The following is a 15,061-nucleotide window of genomic DNA, read 5'->3' on the forward strand; positions in this document are numbered from 1 at the left end:
TGAGACCTGCACCTGTGCCCACTGCAGCCTCGTGCCCCCAGTTTCTTGCAAGGTGCACAAATTCGTGCAGTAGGCCCCTAGTTTATATATATAAAACCCCAATATGCAAATAGACTGAATGGCCGAACAACCGAATAACTGGTCACTATGATGCGTGCTGACCACCAGGGGTCATACGTGAAACATGGCGGGCTTCAGCAGCAAGCGGCAGAGTGCGGAACATGGTGAGCGTAGGCTGCAGTGGGATGGTGGAGCAGGTGAGCTGGGGCTTCAGACCAAGACAGGGTGCTGGTCACTGTCATCGGGGCAAGCCTCTGGTGGTTACTGAAAATTCTTTGCTCCCATGCGCCATGGTCCTGCCTGGCACTTGCACCTGCTGCCAGTGCCCCGCACTGGCCCCGACCACTTGGCACTGGCATCAGGTGCGAGTGGTGGCTGCTGGCCCCGATCACCCCTAAGAGCTTCTCCACCTCCCCCTGCTCCTGAGGGGCAATCGGGACAGCAGCCGCTGCTCACACCTGCTGCTGGCGCTGGCCCCAATCACTCTGTGCCATCAGCGGGTGCGAACGGGGCCAGCACCATCAGCACATGGGAGTGGCAGTCATGGGAGCGGGGCTGCCAGCAGAGAGGGAACCGGGGGTCGTGGTAGGAGAGGCCGAGACCCACCCCTGTGCCCGCTGCAGCCTTGTGGCCCACAGTTCCTTTCAAGGTGCATGATTTCATACATTGGGCCCCTAGTTTATTCATAAAGGATCAGTTTCTATTTTGTTATGCTAAATTGTTGGGATGTATGCTATGGTCATATTGCTGAGGGAAGACACTGCCTAAGAATCACATCTACACAGGAAAGAGCATAGCCAAGAGACAGAGAAAGCTTTCGAAAATGTATTTTCAACACAAGAATCCATGTAAACACCAAGCAATACCAATTAAGTGAATTATCTAACTCCCAGTTTAAGTTGGGTTTCTGGCATGTGCAACTGAAAGAGTCCTGACTCATATAGTTTGTTAAACAATCAATTATTTTCTTTTCACTTCCATTGTACTTAATATATTGTAAATACAGGAAAGGTGTTCTACAGAATTTTATTGACCATAATAGTGATGTCTTTTTGTGAATATTTACTCTTTAGTAGAATTACTGTCCTGCAGAAGACATCAAACTCTGTCTAGGGATACAGAGATAGATAGATTAGATAAGTGATAGATAGATAGATAGATAGATAGATAGATAGATAGATAGATAGATAGATAGATAAAATATAGAGATAGGGATATACATATATAATTTACATATAAATTATAATGCTATAACTTGGATTATAAATAACCAAAGTCATATTAAAATACATTACTTTTTAGTAGTAATTGTAGTCCTTCCACCACTGGAGAGTTGGTTATGAGATGAATATATTTCTTGTCTCAACTTCGAGAGTTCCTTACAAATAAAAGGTAGTATAATCATTTGAAAACAGTAGAAACATGAGGTAAGAAGTATGTTCAATCATTTAATAAGGTTACTAAGAATAATTACTTGTTTTTCTTCCTTGTTAACCTTTAGGTCAAATGTTTTAATTCCATTTGTTGAATACTACAGATTCTTGCTTCATGGTACCCCAAAAGGTACATTATATATCTATGTAGCAATCCACTAACTGGTAGAGGATTTCTATATTTGAGGGATAACATGATATTAAATGGACATAGTTCTCAAGATGATGTGAAAGTTTTTTCCTAAAATACTTGACTAGCATAGCCATAAGAGAAAGCACTGAAACTTCAATATGGAAGCAGGTATTGTTTTCTAATGATAGTGAATCACTGAACATTACTACAAGTACCATTTGTTCAATAACAGCAATACAACATTACCCACCATTTTTGGTAGTTCCTTCCTTTGATATTGATTTTATAACAGATCCTGGCTATATGCTACAGATACAGAGAAAAATATAATACAGTCCCTTGCTGAAGCAACTAATAATCTAGTAAGGAGCTCACAGTCTTATGGAAGTTTTATTGCTAATGAGATAATAAAATCAAAGTCTTAAAAATATTAAAACGCACAGTGCCACTTATTTGTGCTTCAATTCTAGCTTTCATTTGAATTATTTCTCCTGAAGTATGAATTTTCCACCTCTTTGCACTCACATTCTACTTCATGAATAAAGTGAGTCTTAGAAATGTGTTCTCCTCTAATGCATGGGAAATATTTATCCTACAGGACTGAATTGCATTGTTCCTCTGTACCCTATTCCTTCCTTTCTTACCTCTGACTGACGCTTTATAAGGGAATCCTTCTCTTCCAGCAAGCTTGTCAGTTCATGAATCTTGAATTGGAAATCACTGCAACTTCCTTCTCTTTTTGAAACATCTTTTTGATACTGATTTAATTGAGTCTAATAATTTAAAAAGAAATAAGAATGATTATAATTCTCATTTGCAAAATAGGTAACTGAATTCTAGAGAGGTTAAGTGACATAAAGCCAGATAGCTAGCTATGATATGAAAAACTTTATGAATATAAAATATGAATTAAAATGCAAATTAGAAATTTCTCATCTTTATAAAAGTGCCTTTGCTATTTAGGGCTAGGCATTATGTAGGTAGCATTCTTAGGCTACAATTATTAAAATAAAGCTTTAGATTCCTTCAAATTATTATTAAGGAAAACTCAATAATAATAATGAATATTATATCATGATCTGCAATTCACAAAATATTACTCCTGCATGACTTATCTCAATTCTCACAGCAGCCCTGTGAAATAAGTATTGTTATAATACTTATTTACAAAACAGAGAGATGAGATCCAGAGAGGTTAAATGACACAGTTATACAGCTAATAAGAAACATAGCTGCAACTAACTCTAATACAGATCTTCTGACTCCAAATCCTGCCCATTTTCCTCTTTAGTATATAATGTCTGCATAGATGGTTATTAGGTTGAAGTGTTATTAGTAATGCGGAGATGAAAAAGAAACTAGTGGAAGAAATTTGCTAGAAAAATCACTAGACTTTTGAACAAATTATATTTTGTTTCATTTTTTATTTTTGGTCAGGATTGTACAGTGATATTTGGAGAGAAAGACCTGTGGTCAGTTTTTCTATTAAAATATTTAAGTATATTTAGCTACATTTAGGAATCAATAAATTAAGAGTTAGTCAATTTGACCTAAAATTACAAGATAAGGTAATGTATACTTATTCTCACAAATATAATACTTTTATACCAATTACACATACACAATTCAACACTGCTTTTATGCTTGTGCTTAACAAGGGTCTTGCTATGTATCATTCCTCAAAGTGAAGTGAGGATTTTTATGAATCCAACTGTGGCTTTGCTAGTTAATCTCAAATGTTGCTCTTGCCTGCATAAGCATGCTGTAGGCAAGCTCACAAAGTGTCCTGTCTTCCTGCTATCGAATAAAAAATAGATAAAAATTAAAAACAAAAAGCTTAAACTTAATATATTTTTATTTCCTAGAGGAGATTAAGCTAAATTAGAGAACAATTTAGCAATGTTCTATACACAGTGATATGTATTTAAACAAAAGATTCTATGGCATATTATTAAAACTTTCACTTGATTTTTCCTTGTAGCTTTCAATGTGAAACCATCATTATTTTATTAGAAATGTTGTGCTGACCTGTGTATTTATGTAGTGTAGCATCAACTTACCCTTAGCTTACAGATCTCTCTATCTTTCTCCACTCTTAAGTTTTTTAGCATCTCCTTGTAATGGTTGCCAATCTCATCCATTTTAGCCTGTAGCATAGGGCCTGTGCATGTCTCAGAAACCTACTCAAGACAAGATAACTTTCTGTAATTGGATTGTTATGAAGGAAATATATATTATATTACAAGGTTTATTATATTAAAATCACATGATTAAGTAAAAAACTGAAATAATGAGAGCATTTTTTAGGAATTGCATTATACAGCCCAAATGGCAGTGAGATAAGACCTAACTGCACACAAGAACATCAGAAAGCAGTCCATGTATTTTCTCAAAATGAATAGGATTATATCTATATATGTATACATATATACACATATATACATATATATACATATATAATATACACAATATAATTACAAATATATATAATATAATATATGTTTGCCAATGCTAACATCACAATAGTATAACTAAGGTAATAACATATATTTAGAACAAAGTTTTAATACCTGAATTCTAAGGTTTTTATTCTCTTGTTCTAAATTATGTTTACAGTATTCCAGCTCTTTTAATCTATATTCTATGTCTGATAGTGTATGTCGAAGAGAGAGATTGCTTTCTTCCAATGCTTGGCATTTTGAAGTTGAGTCTTGAAGTCCTTGCTGTAAAGAAGATACAAGTAAATAAGACAAATGGTTTCTACTTTGGGGGAAAGAGTGCTCTTTTAGTTGATTAATTCTATTAAATAAAGTAAATATTTTTCCATGCCTCATTTTCTTAAATATTGGTCCTTAAATTGTCAGTTAAATCAGCCATGTAAAATACTAGATTCTTGCCCTTATTCTGGCTTACCTGTCTTGAGTGAGAAGGAATCAAGACTAGATGAAGTTTCGTTGTACCAATTTAGCAATCTCACACTTGCTACTCTTGACAGTGCTATACACTGCCTACTAGAAGACACCAAAAATAACCATATGCCTAGTTATTTATGTGACAAATGGAAGCTGTATGAAAATTTGGGATTGTCATGGGAGTAAAGATTAGGAAGGGATTAGCCTTAGAGACTCATTACAATTTCCTAGGAATCAACTCTGCTCAGACATCTGGAAAACACTTCTAGAGTTGACTCTTTCATTTATTCATTGAACAAACACGTGTTAAGATCTACAAAAACAAAAATCAAAAACAAAAACCCAATGATTTTATGACACATTGTAGATTAAATCCATGAGTGAACTTGGGTTTTCAATATTTATGCAGTTCTTGTCACCCACCAGCATAGGTAAATGTGGACTGTATAAACTTTATATCTAAAATACATATGGTTATCTTTTTCTGAGAGTCTTTTTAGTCATTAGAAATAGCCAAATCTATTCAATTCTTATAGGAACAAATTATTCCATCATATTTTAATTGTGTCTGGATCCGTGGTCGGCAAACTGCGGCTCGCAAGCCACATGCAGCTCTTTGTCCCCTTGAGTGTGGCTCTTCCTAAGCCTTAGGAGTACCCTAATTAAGTTAATAACAATGTACCTACCTATATAGTTTAAGTTTAAAAAATTTGGCTCTCAAAAGAAATTTCAATCGTTGTACTGTTGATATTTGGCTCTGTTGACTAATGAGTTTGCCGACCACTGGCTGGATTGAGCTCAGAACGCCAATGTGTCAGTAATTATGCATAGGAAAAGGCTTCAATCTAGTTTTCCATCAACAAAGATGTCAAGTTACCTGCTGCTGACGGTTATTTGCTCTCACTGATGCCAAGAGATCTTCATATTCTTTTATTTGAGTTTCTTTGAAAACCAAGTCTTTTTCAAGTCTTAACTTGTCATTTTCCAGCGACTAAAATAAAATTATGTGTTATGATTCAGAATTAAAAAAACCTTTTCCAAGTTACATAATACAAAGACTTATTTACATTGCAGGTTTAAATAAATACTTTTCATTTGTAGTTGCTTAATAGGCAGAATTCTTAAAAGTTAAGCAAAATATAGATACGACAGTATTGAAACTTTAAAAACCTGCACATTGAAAGAGACAACTTGATGGATTGGGTAATTCAAAGTGCAATGAAACAGAAACTTCTGAATGATTTTAATGTTTTGCCTTAATCTAAAAAGAATTCTTGTTAATCCTAGCAGGTGGTGAATTTTCAAAGTAGAGTCTAAATGTTTTCATTGGAACCCAGAAACAAAAAATTCCACTCCAAAGTCCTCAAGCAGTTATTCATCGTATGAAAAGCATTATGAATGTACCTAGCTGATGGCACCAAGAACACAAATTAAAATAAAAAAAGCTAAATGCTTGGAAAAAAGAAGTTTTCAAGTATTCAAAGAAATTCATAGTATGCTTTATTATTACAGAAAATGGGGAAATTCCCATTCAATGAGTCAGATTATTCTAATTTTACAAGCTATTCCCTTGCTTTAAGCTGTAAATTACTTTAGTGGTAAACTAATTAATAAGTGCATTCCCAACTTTTTTCCTTTTTAGTGGGGCAATTCCTTTCTCCTCTCAGGCTCAGTTAAGTGTTTCAGGAAAATAACTACATTTGGGTAAGTATAATGTTGTGTTCTACTAAATTTTTAAAAGGTAGACTGAGTGCCTTGACTTCTGTGTTAAGAAGGTGGGAACTAGAAAAACTTTGGGGAAAAAAATCAAAATAAATGTTACTGTCAAGTCATTTTGAAGATGTCCAAGCTCCTCCCGAATGTTGCTGAATGTGGACAGCACTAGCCGGAGTGACTTATCTGACATACCCCTCATCTGGAGGAAGAAAACAATTAATAATTTATTTTTACTAGCATTTAAAAATAAGCAATATCAGTGATAGTGATCTTAGTTTTCTTTTCTTATAAGCAAACTTATTAACATTTTTATTTTCGATATGGCAATATTGTTAATAACATGTATAAATAATTCAAGCAAGTCTCCTGAAGCAATCATAGCTATGTAATTAGAACGGGGTCTATTATTTTTTCCATGATGAAGTATCACCCTTTTCACAAGACAGAAATTTCTCAGAAAATTCTCAAATTTACTTTTATTGTTTATTTAAAGATGAGAAAAGATTAGGCAAGTCAACCTTCAAATAATAAAATACATCTTCTTAAGTGTGCTGCCAAATGCATGGATTTTGTCTTAAGATGAGAAGAAAATAATACTAGGTAAGTTTAACCTTAAAGTATAGAAACATCTCCAATTTTAAAGAAGTGGGAGAAAAGCCCTTTTACAAGGAGAAATTACTTTCTTCAAAGGAAAAAAAATGTTTAATGAAATTGTCATTTCTGGAAAGATGATATAGAAATACTTTTCCCTATTTTTCCTGCTAAGTATAACTAAAGCCCTGGCTGTTATGTATAAAAAGACCCTGAAACGAGAAAAGAAAGAAGTCTGGTTAGGAACACTGGGACCTGAAGAATGACACAGAAGTGAGTTCCTGGGTTTTCTTCCTTCTTGCTTTCTTCATATATCACAGATTGGTTTTGTGGAAATCAATAACTCAGAAACACACATGGGTACAAATAACAAAAGTCCCTAGAACAGCCTGATCTCTGTAGCCAACGGACCATGAAACGGGCAGTCTAGCCAGGTGAAGAACTTTTAAATAATAATCACTCTACTCTAGCTAAATACCATAGAAAAAAAACCCCTACAACTCTACTCCTACCCAAACCATCAAAAGCCAGGAAGAAAACCTACATTTTCCCCCTCACCAGGCCTTAAAAAGGTGCAACACCACCCACCAGATTAGTGTGAGAAAAGGTAGGGTGGAAAGATGAAACTTTCATTCCCCCTGGGCATAAGCACTGTGTTGTCAATTAAGACTATGCAAGGAACCTAGGCTCTCACCTTATTCAGCAGTAATGAGATACTGCTCCACCTTCTTGCTAGGGTGATGTCTGAGGATGCTTAGTGGAGAGTAAGGAAATGATACCACTCAACTTGCCGTGTCAGTAGAAGCCAAGTGGGAACAGTGATAAGGTACTCTTTCCTACTTATACCAGGTCCTAAAAAGGTGGGTGCCTAGTAGAGGGCCACAATTCTTACCCATGTTCTGGAGGAACAAGAAGCAAATTTCCTGATCAGTGTCAACAAAGACTAAGTGGGCACTTGGACTTCCAGCCCCAACTGGCAGTAACAGACAGTACCCTCACTTCCCCTGTTGTTTCAATATCAGAGGAAGCCTGCTACTACAGAAGATTTAAAAAAGATCCAAAGATATAATACCAAAATGTCCAAGTTTCAATTTTAAACAATCACTCCTCATGCCAAGAATCAGGAAAATCTCAAGTTGATAAGAAAAAAATCTAATAGATGTCAACATCAAGATAACAAAAATGTTAGACTTGTCTAAAAAGAATTTGAAAACAAACATCATAACAATGCTTCAACAAGAAATGACAAGCTTGACACAAATAAAAAATAGAAAGTCTCAGCAATAAAATAAAAAAATTAGAAAAGAAGTAGAAGATATAAATAATAAATGATTGGAAATTTTAGAATTGAAGAGCTCAGTAACTAAAAAATAATAACCTCAGTGGATGGACTAAAAATAAAGGGAAATACAGAGCAAAGAATCAGCAAACTCGAAGGTAGAACAATAGGAATTGTTACTCAATCTGAACACTGATTAAAAAACTTTGAATAAAACTTCAGAGACCTGTGGCAGTATAAAACATATCTAACATTCATGTCATCAAAGTCCTTGAAAGAAAGAAGAAAGGGTGGAGCTGAAAACATATTTGAAGAAATAACGACTGAAAACCTCCCAAAATTAGCAAAAGCTAAAAACATACAAATTCAAGAAGCTGAGAAAAGTCTAAATACAATAAATCCAAAGAAATTCATGCCCAGATAAATTGGTCAGATTTCTTAAAATGAAAGATAAACTTAGAATCTTGAAAGCTATATAATTTTATTAATCAATGTCACCCCAATAAAATATATTGAAAGGAAATAAAATTATATGTCATAATTTGTGGGACACAGCTAAAGCCATGATGACAGGATATTTATATCACTAAATGCTTGCCAGAGGGAAATGGGTGAGGGGTAAAGGGGGTCAAATATATGGTGATGAAAGATGATTTGACTTTGGGTGGTGGGCACACAGTACAATATATAGATCTTGTGTCATAGAAATCTACACCTGACACCTATATGATTCTATTAACCAATGTCACCCCAATATTTTTTATAAAGAACATAGGAAAGGTCTCAAATCAATAATTTAACTTCCTATATCAAGATATTGGACACAAAAGAGAAAAATAAAGCAAAAGCAAGCAAAGGAAGTAAATAATACAGACAAGAGCAAAAATCAATTGAAGCATAAATAGGAAAATAGTAGAAGAGATCAATAAAACTTAGTTATTTGGGAAAAAAGTCAATAAGCATGATAAACCTCTAGCAAGACTGACAAAGAAAAAAGGGAAAAGACACAAATTACTAGTATCAGCAATGAAATAAGGGATAGTAATACAGACCCTGCAGACATCAAGAGGATAATAAGGGAATACTGTGAACAACTATAATAATATAAATTTGACAATTTAGATGAAATGGACTATTTCCTTGACAATCATACTACTCAGCCAATATGAAACAGATCATTTGAATAGACCTATAACTATTAAGGCATTGAATTTAGAGTTTTAAAAACTCCTGGCAAACAAATATTCGGGTCCAGATATTTTCACAGAAGGATTCTACCAAATGTTTGAAAAAAGAGAGAACCCAGAAATTGACCCAAATCATTATGTTCAATTAATATTTGACAAAGGAGGCAAGAGCATACAATGGAGTCAAGACAGTCTCTTCAATAAATGGTGCTGGGAAAATTGGACAGGTAAATGCAAAAAATTAAACCAGACCACCAACTTACATCATACACAAGAATAAACACTAAATAGATAAAATACTTAAATGTAAGTCATGAAACAGTAAAAATCTTAGAAGAAGCCATAGGCAGCAAAATAGCAGACATATGTTGTAGCACTAGCTTTACCAATATAGCTCCTAAGGCAATGGAAACTAAGGAGAAAATAAACAAATGGGACTACATCAAAATAAAAAGCTTCTGCTCAGCAAAAGAAACCATCAACAAAGTGAAAAGAGAGCCACTGCATAGGAGAACATATTTGCCAGACATACTAGCATCTGATATAAGGAGCTAATTTCCAAAATATATAAGGAACTCATACAACTTTAAAAAAGGAAGACAAACAATCCAATCAAAAATAGGCAAAGGATCTAAATAGACACTTCTCCAAAGTGAACATACAGAAATCCAAGAGACATATGAAAAAAATGCTCAAAGTCACTAAGTATCTGGGAGATGCAAATTAAAACAACAATGAGGTATCACCCCAAACCTATCAGAATGGCTATCATCAACAAATCAACAAATGACAAGTGCTGGAGAGGATGTGGAGAAAAAGGAACACTTGTGCACTGCTGGTGGGAATGCAGACTGGTGCAGCCACTGTGGAAAACAGTATGGAGTTTCCTCAAAAAGTTAAAAATGGAACTGCCATTTAACCTAGTGATCCCTATTCTAGGAATATTATATTCTAAGAAACTCAAAACACCAATCAGAAAGGATATATGCACCCCTACGTTCATAGCAGCACAATTTACAATAGCTAAGATTTGGAAACAGCCTAAGTGCCCATCAGCAGATGAATGGATTAGAAAACTATGGTACATCTACACGATGGAATACTATGCTGCTGTAAAAAGAAGGAACTCTTACCATTCACAATAGCATGGATGGACATAGAGAGTCTTATGCTAAGGGAAATAAGCCAGTTAGAGAAAGATAAATATCACATGACCTCACTCATTTGTGGAATATAATGAACAACATACACTGATGAACAAAAATAAATCCAGAGACAGAGAAGCATCGAACAGACCCTCAAACCTCAGAAGGAAGGCAAGGGAGGGGGAGGGGTAAAAGATCAACCAAAGGACTTGTATGCATCCATATAAGCTTAACTAATGGACACAGACAGTAGGGAGATGAGGGCATGTGCTGGGGGGTGGGCATAGCTGGGTAGAGGTCAATGGGAGAAAAAGATATGTGTAACACTTTAATCAATAAAGAATAAAAAAAGAAAGAATATGTTAGACTTGTCTAACATGCTCATAGCAGTGCAATTTACAATAGTCATGATTTGTAAACAGCCTAAGTGCCCATCAGCAGATGAGTGGATAAAAAAAGCTGTGGTACATTTGGAATACTATGCAGCCACAAAAAAGAAAGAACTCTTACCATTTGCAACAGCATGGATGGACCTGGAGAATATTATGCTAAGTGATATAAGCCAGTCAGAGAAAGATAAGTGTTATATGATCTCACTCATATATGAAATCTAATAAACCAAATAAACTGATGATCAAAAATAGACCCAGAGTCGTAGAAGCATGGAACAGACTGGTGAATTCCAGAGGGAAGGTGGAGTTGGGGGGTGGGGAGTGATTTACTGGGGAACTTATAAGCATAAATGGACACAGACAATAGAGTGGTTAAGGCCTGGGAGGGGCGGGTGTGGGGTGGAGGAGGTCAATGGGAAAAACAAACAAATAGACATCTGTAATACTTTCAACAATAAATAAAAAATAAATAAATAGAAGAAGACTTGATACCAAGTCTATGACTATCTTCCAGAAAATAGAAAAGGAAGAACCCCTCTTCATTTCATTTTATGAAGCTAGTTTTATTATTATCCTGACGACAAAACTAAAGATAATACAGGAAAGGAAAACTACAGACCAATGTCTCTCATAATCTTAGATGCAAAAATTCATAGAAGGAGTTTGGGTTGGGTTTTTTTTTTTTTGCAGAAATAAATTATGAATGCACTTTAGATGAGCATCCCACCTCCAGAGATAATATTAAGAATTTCTCCAAGATTCAGGTTCTGCAGAGCATATGTATGCCCCATACCACTTTCTCTTTATTATACAGAATGCATACCACTAAAAATAATATTTCATTTAATTTTTACAAATATAACACCAAGTCCAAAATTTAGATAAACAAAAGTTTGAGACCAACTATCAAATTTAGATATTGTCTTCAGAACCCTTTTTTGTAAACACATGTATTCTTTTTAGTCATATTCTCACAGCACCTATCTTGGTCTATCTCTCCCTTCATTATATTGCTCCAGGGGTCTCCAGCCTCCCACAATTTAAGAAAAGCATGGCACTTGCTTTTCCATCTCTCACTGGCAGAAGTATGGTGGAGACGGGTAGAGGAGGAGAAAAGGAGGGCAACAGATATAAGTCAGGTTTTGCTACAGCAGTGAGGAGAGACTAAGGGCATTCCACATTGAGGAGTAAAACAGGATGGGGGAAAAGTAAGTTTACAGTTGTTCATATGGAAAATAATACACTAATAAATAAATAAATAATAATATAAGATAAACTCTGTGTTTCACATACTCACAACTGTAAACCTACGTTTGCCCCACCCTTTATTTCTTGAATGCTTTCCTGTATGTTAGTCATATTCTACTTGTGTTTGTGATCTGATCAGACTATAATGTAATCCTTTTAAAATCAAAATACAGTATAATCAATTCTTGTGAAAAAGGATTTTTATTTGAAAATTTCTGTTCTTAATTAAGGGAACCATTCTAACCTAAAGGTTTGTTAGTATTGTTCTCACACCCACTCTTGACACCATCTCACCTGCAAAATATAGCGAATTTGTTGTTTTGTAAACTCTGACAATCCTTTGGGAATCAAGGATTCAATGTCTTCTGACTATAAGAAAAGAGAATGTTATCCATTGAACAGTTACACATTATTATTTTAATCTTAGGGTCCGCAGTCCACAGACTTGTGCATTGGGCTTATTTTTAGGGACATCAAAAACTTATTTCACTTTTCATGTAATAGTTGCTACAAATTTCATTTCTAGCCTAATCAGTTTTTACTTTTAAAAGTTAGCCCTAGCTGGTTTGGCTCTGTGGATAGAGTATTGCCCTGCGGACTGAAGGGTCCCGGGTTCAATTGCAGTCAAAGGCATATGCCTGGGTTGTGGGCTGGATCCCCAGTAGGGGGCTTGCAGGAGGCAGCCAATCAATGATTCTCTCCCATCATTGATGTTTCTATCTCTCTTTCCCTCTCTAAAATCAATAAAAATATTTTAAAATAGATTATACTACACACACCATGGGAAAACCCCTCAATTTTAGGCACTGTAGGGAAAAGCTTTGGACAACCAAATGTTCCATTTTTATTTTTTCAAAAGAGCAGTTGAAAAACAAGAGGATGGCCCTGTTCTCAGTTGGTTGGAGCATTGTCCTGTACACCAAAAGTTTGCACGTTCGATCCTGGTTGGGGCACATATGGGATACAACCAATTTATGTTTCTCTTTTCTCTCTCTCTCTCTCTCTCTCTCTCTCTCTCTCTCTCTCTCTCTCTCCCTTCCTCTCTTTCTAAAATCAGTGGAAACATATCTTAGGGTGAGGTTTTAAAAATAAAACAAATTTAAAAATCAGAATAAGAGGATGGCCTCTTAAATCCCATGAGACACTTTATTTCAGTGTATCTCTTGAAAACCTTTTGGAATTTTTGTTGTGTGTTAGATATGACATTTTAGAGGTTAATTTTAAACAATAAAAATTTGGAGAAATACAATAATATTAAGGGTTTATGGAAATTTACATAGAACTGTGGTGATTTTTGAAAGATGATGTTGCCACAGCAACACTGAGAATCTTCAACTAATTTTAAGTGAGAGGCTATATTGAAGTCAGTATTTTTAAAGGCAATTTAGAGCTTACTGAAAAAAATGAAATCCAGTATATCAATAAATTGGAAACAAAGATAAAAATTCGCACGAAGGAGGCCATTGTGCTTTGTTACATTGAAATATATTCTTTCTCTATTTTATGACTTATTCCATTAAAAGTAATTATTAACAAAATGTGCATATATAATAGAATTAATATTTGAAAAAAATGCTTTGAGCTGCTATTTGTCACAGGACATACAAGGTTTCAAAGTACATTAAAACTAAATTTGCTATTTATTTAGTTAATATATATTTTACTTTTATAAAGCAGAGAATATGTGGTCAATTAAATTTTAAATATCCTGATAATCAAAGACAAATTAAATCATAAAGTGACAGCTGATAAAACATTTTTTGTGTGACTGATTTCAGATTATTGCTTTTACAGCCATCACAAAGACATAAATGGCTATATCACATTAAAAGCAAAATGATCATTATTTCTTATTCCATGTTTGATTTTTAACTCTCTTTTACACTTACCTCATCTGTGGACTCAAATTCTTGTTTGCTGCAAGAATGAAAAAAAAAAAAGATAGACAACCTTAGGGAAATATGTACATTGATCATACATAAATGCTAATGTTTTAATTACTTTATCTCACTTTTCAATATATCATAAAAGCACCAATTCAATTTATAGTCCAAATAAAAAAATTTTAAAATAACTGAAATGTCACTTCAAAAATGTAAAGATAATTTTCTTGTAACTAGCTAATCTGTTAAAAATAAGCAATACCCAAATAACAAACCGACAGAATATGCAGAATTGGTTAGTATCATCCATTAACACCAGTCTGTTTGAGGCTGGATGTCAAAGTCCTCAGTGCTTGGCAATAAATACTGCCTGAGTGAATAAATAATGATAATAGTTGTTGTCTATTTATACATCCTCTTCCTCTTTGTATTGCTCCTTTTCAATGCTGATTCCAGTGATTTCAAGTATTATCAAAATCCAAACTTGCAAAACAAGATTGAGAAATTCATTCAATATACACTACAATATAAATGGCAGAGACAAAGTTTAAAGGGTATTTGAATATTTGCATAGGGACAGACCTTAAGCAACATGACCAAAATTTTAGTATAATAATATAATTTCCAGCATCAAAATGAGGGTTGGAAGGCCCCTTTTTTAAACTTATTGACACTATTACAGATGTCCCCTGTTGCCCTCTTTTATGCAACCCCTTTTTAAAGCCGTATTAGGAAGGCAAAAGCTGGAAGAGAATTGCTAGTGACTATATCAGTCTGCCACTTGCTTCTTTGGCGAGTGGTAAAAGCTGGGAAGCATACAGTTCTAATGTTGTCAGTGGCAACAGACAGGCCTTTATTTTTGCCTATTTGCTCTCTCTGCACTTAGTGGAAGAATTGGGCCCAAAATACATTTAGTGAATATACTTCTCAAACAAACAAAAACACTACACATGTTCTGACAGCAAGCTAGAATATCTTAAAATCAGACAGTCTTAGAAAATCATAAATATATGATTGACATATCCTCAGTAAAACAGAAAAGTGATTTAGAGATATTAAGCTAGTACAATAGCTCCTATATT

The 15,061-nt window shown here is 34.6% G+C and overlaps 1 protein-coding gene across 3 annotated transcripts in view; it reads right to left on the minus strand.

The window, feature by feature from the left end:
- Nucleotides 1-15,061, minus strand: part of POF1B (POF1B actin binding protein) — a 71,402-nt gene that overhangs the window by 11,617 nt on the left and 44,724 nt on the right. For all 3 annotated transcript variants that reach the window (XM_059679112.1, XM_059679111.1, XM_059679110.1), the window contains 8 exons: nucleotides 13,986-14,013; nucleotides 12,391-12,465; nucleotides 6,361-6,453; nucleotides 5,416-5,529; nucleotides 4,197-4,349; nucleotides 3,687-3,806; nucleotides 2,271-2,399; nucleotides 1,356-1,438 (listed from right to left, as the gene is read on the minus strand). In XM_059679112.1, the coding sequence (XP_059535095.1) occupies nucleotides 1,356-1,438; nucleotides 2,271-2,399; nucleotides 3,687-3,806; nucleotides 4,197-4,349; nucleotides 5,416-5,529; nucleotides 6,361-6,453; nucleotides 12,391-12,465; nucleotides 13,986-14,013 (795 nt within the window). The remainder of the gene's footprint in view (nucleotides 1-1,355; nucleotides 1,439-2,270; nucleotides 2,400-3,686; nucleotides 3,807-4,196; nucleotides 4,350-5,415; nucleotides 5,530-6,360; nucleotides 6,454-12,390; nucleotides 12,466-13,985; nucleotides 14,014-15,061) is intronic.

The sequence above is a fragment of the Myotis daubentonii genome, chromosome X (genome assembly GCF_963259705.1).
Source record: "Myotis daubentonii chromosome X, mMyoDau2.1, whole genome shotgun sequence".
NCBI classification, from domain to species: Eukaryota; Metazoa; Chordata; class Mammalia; order Chiroptera; family Vespertilionidae; genus Myotis; species Myotis daubentonii.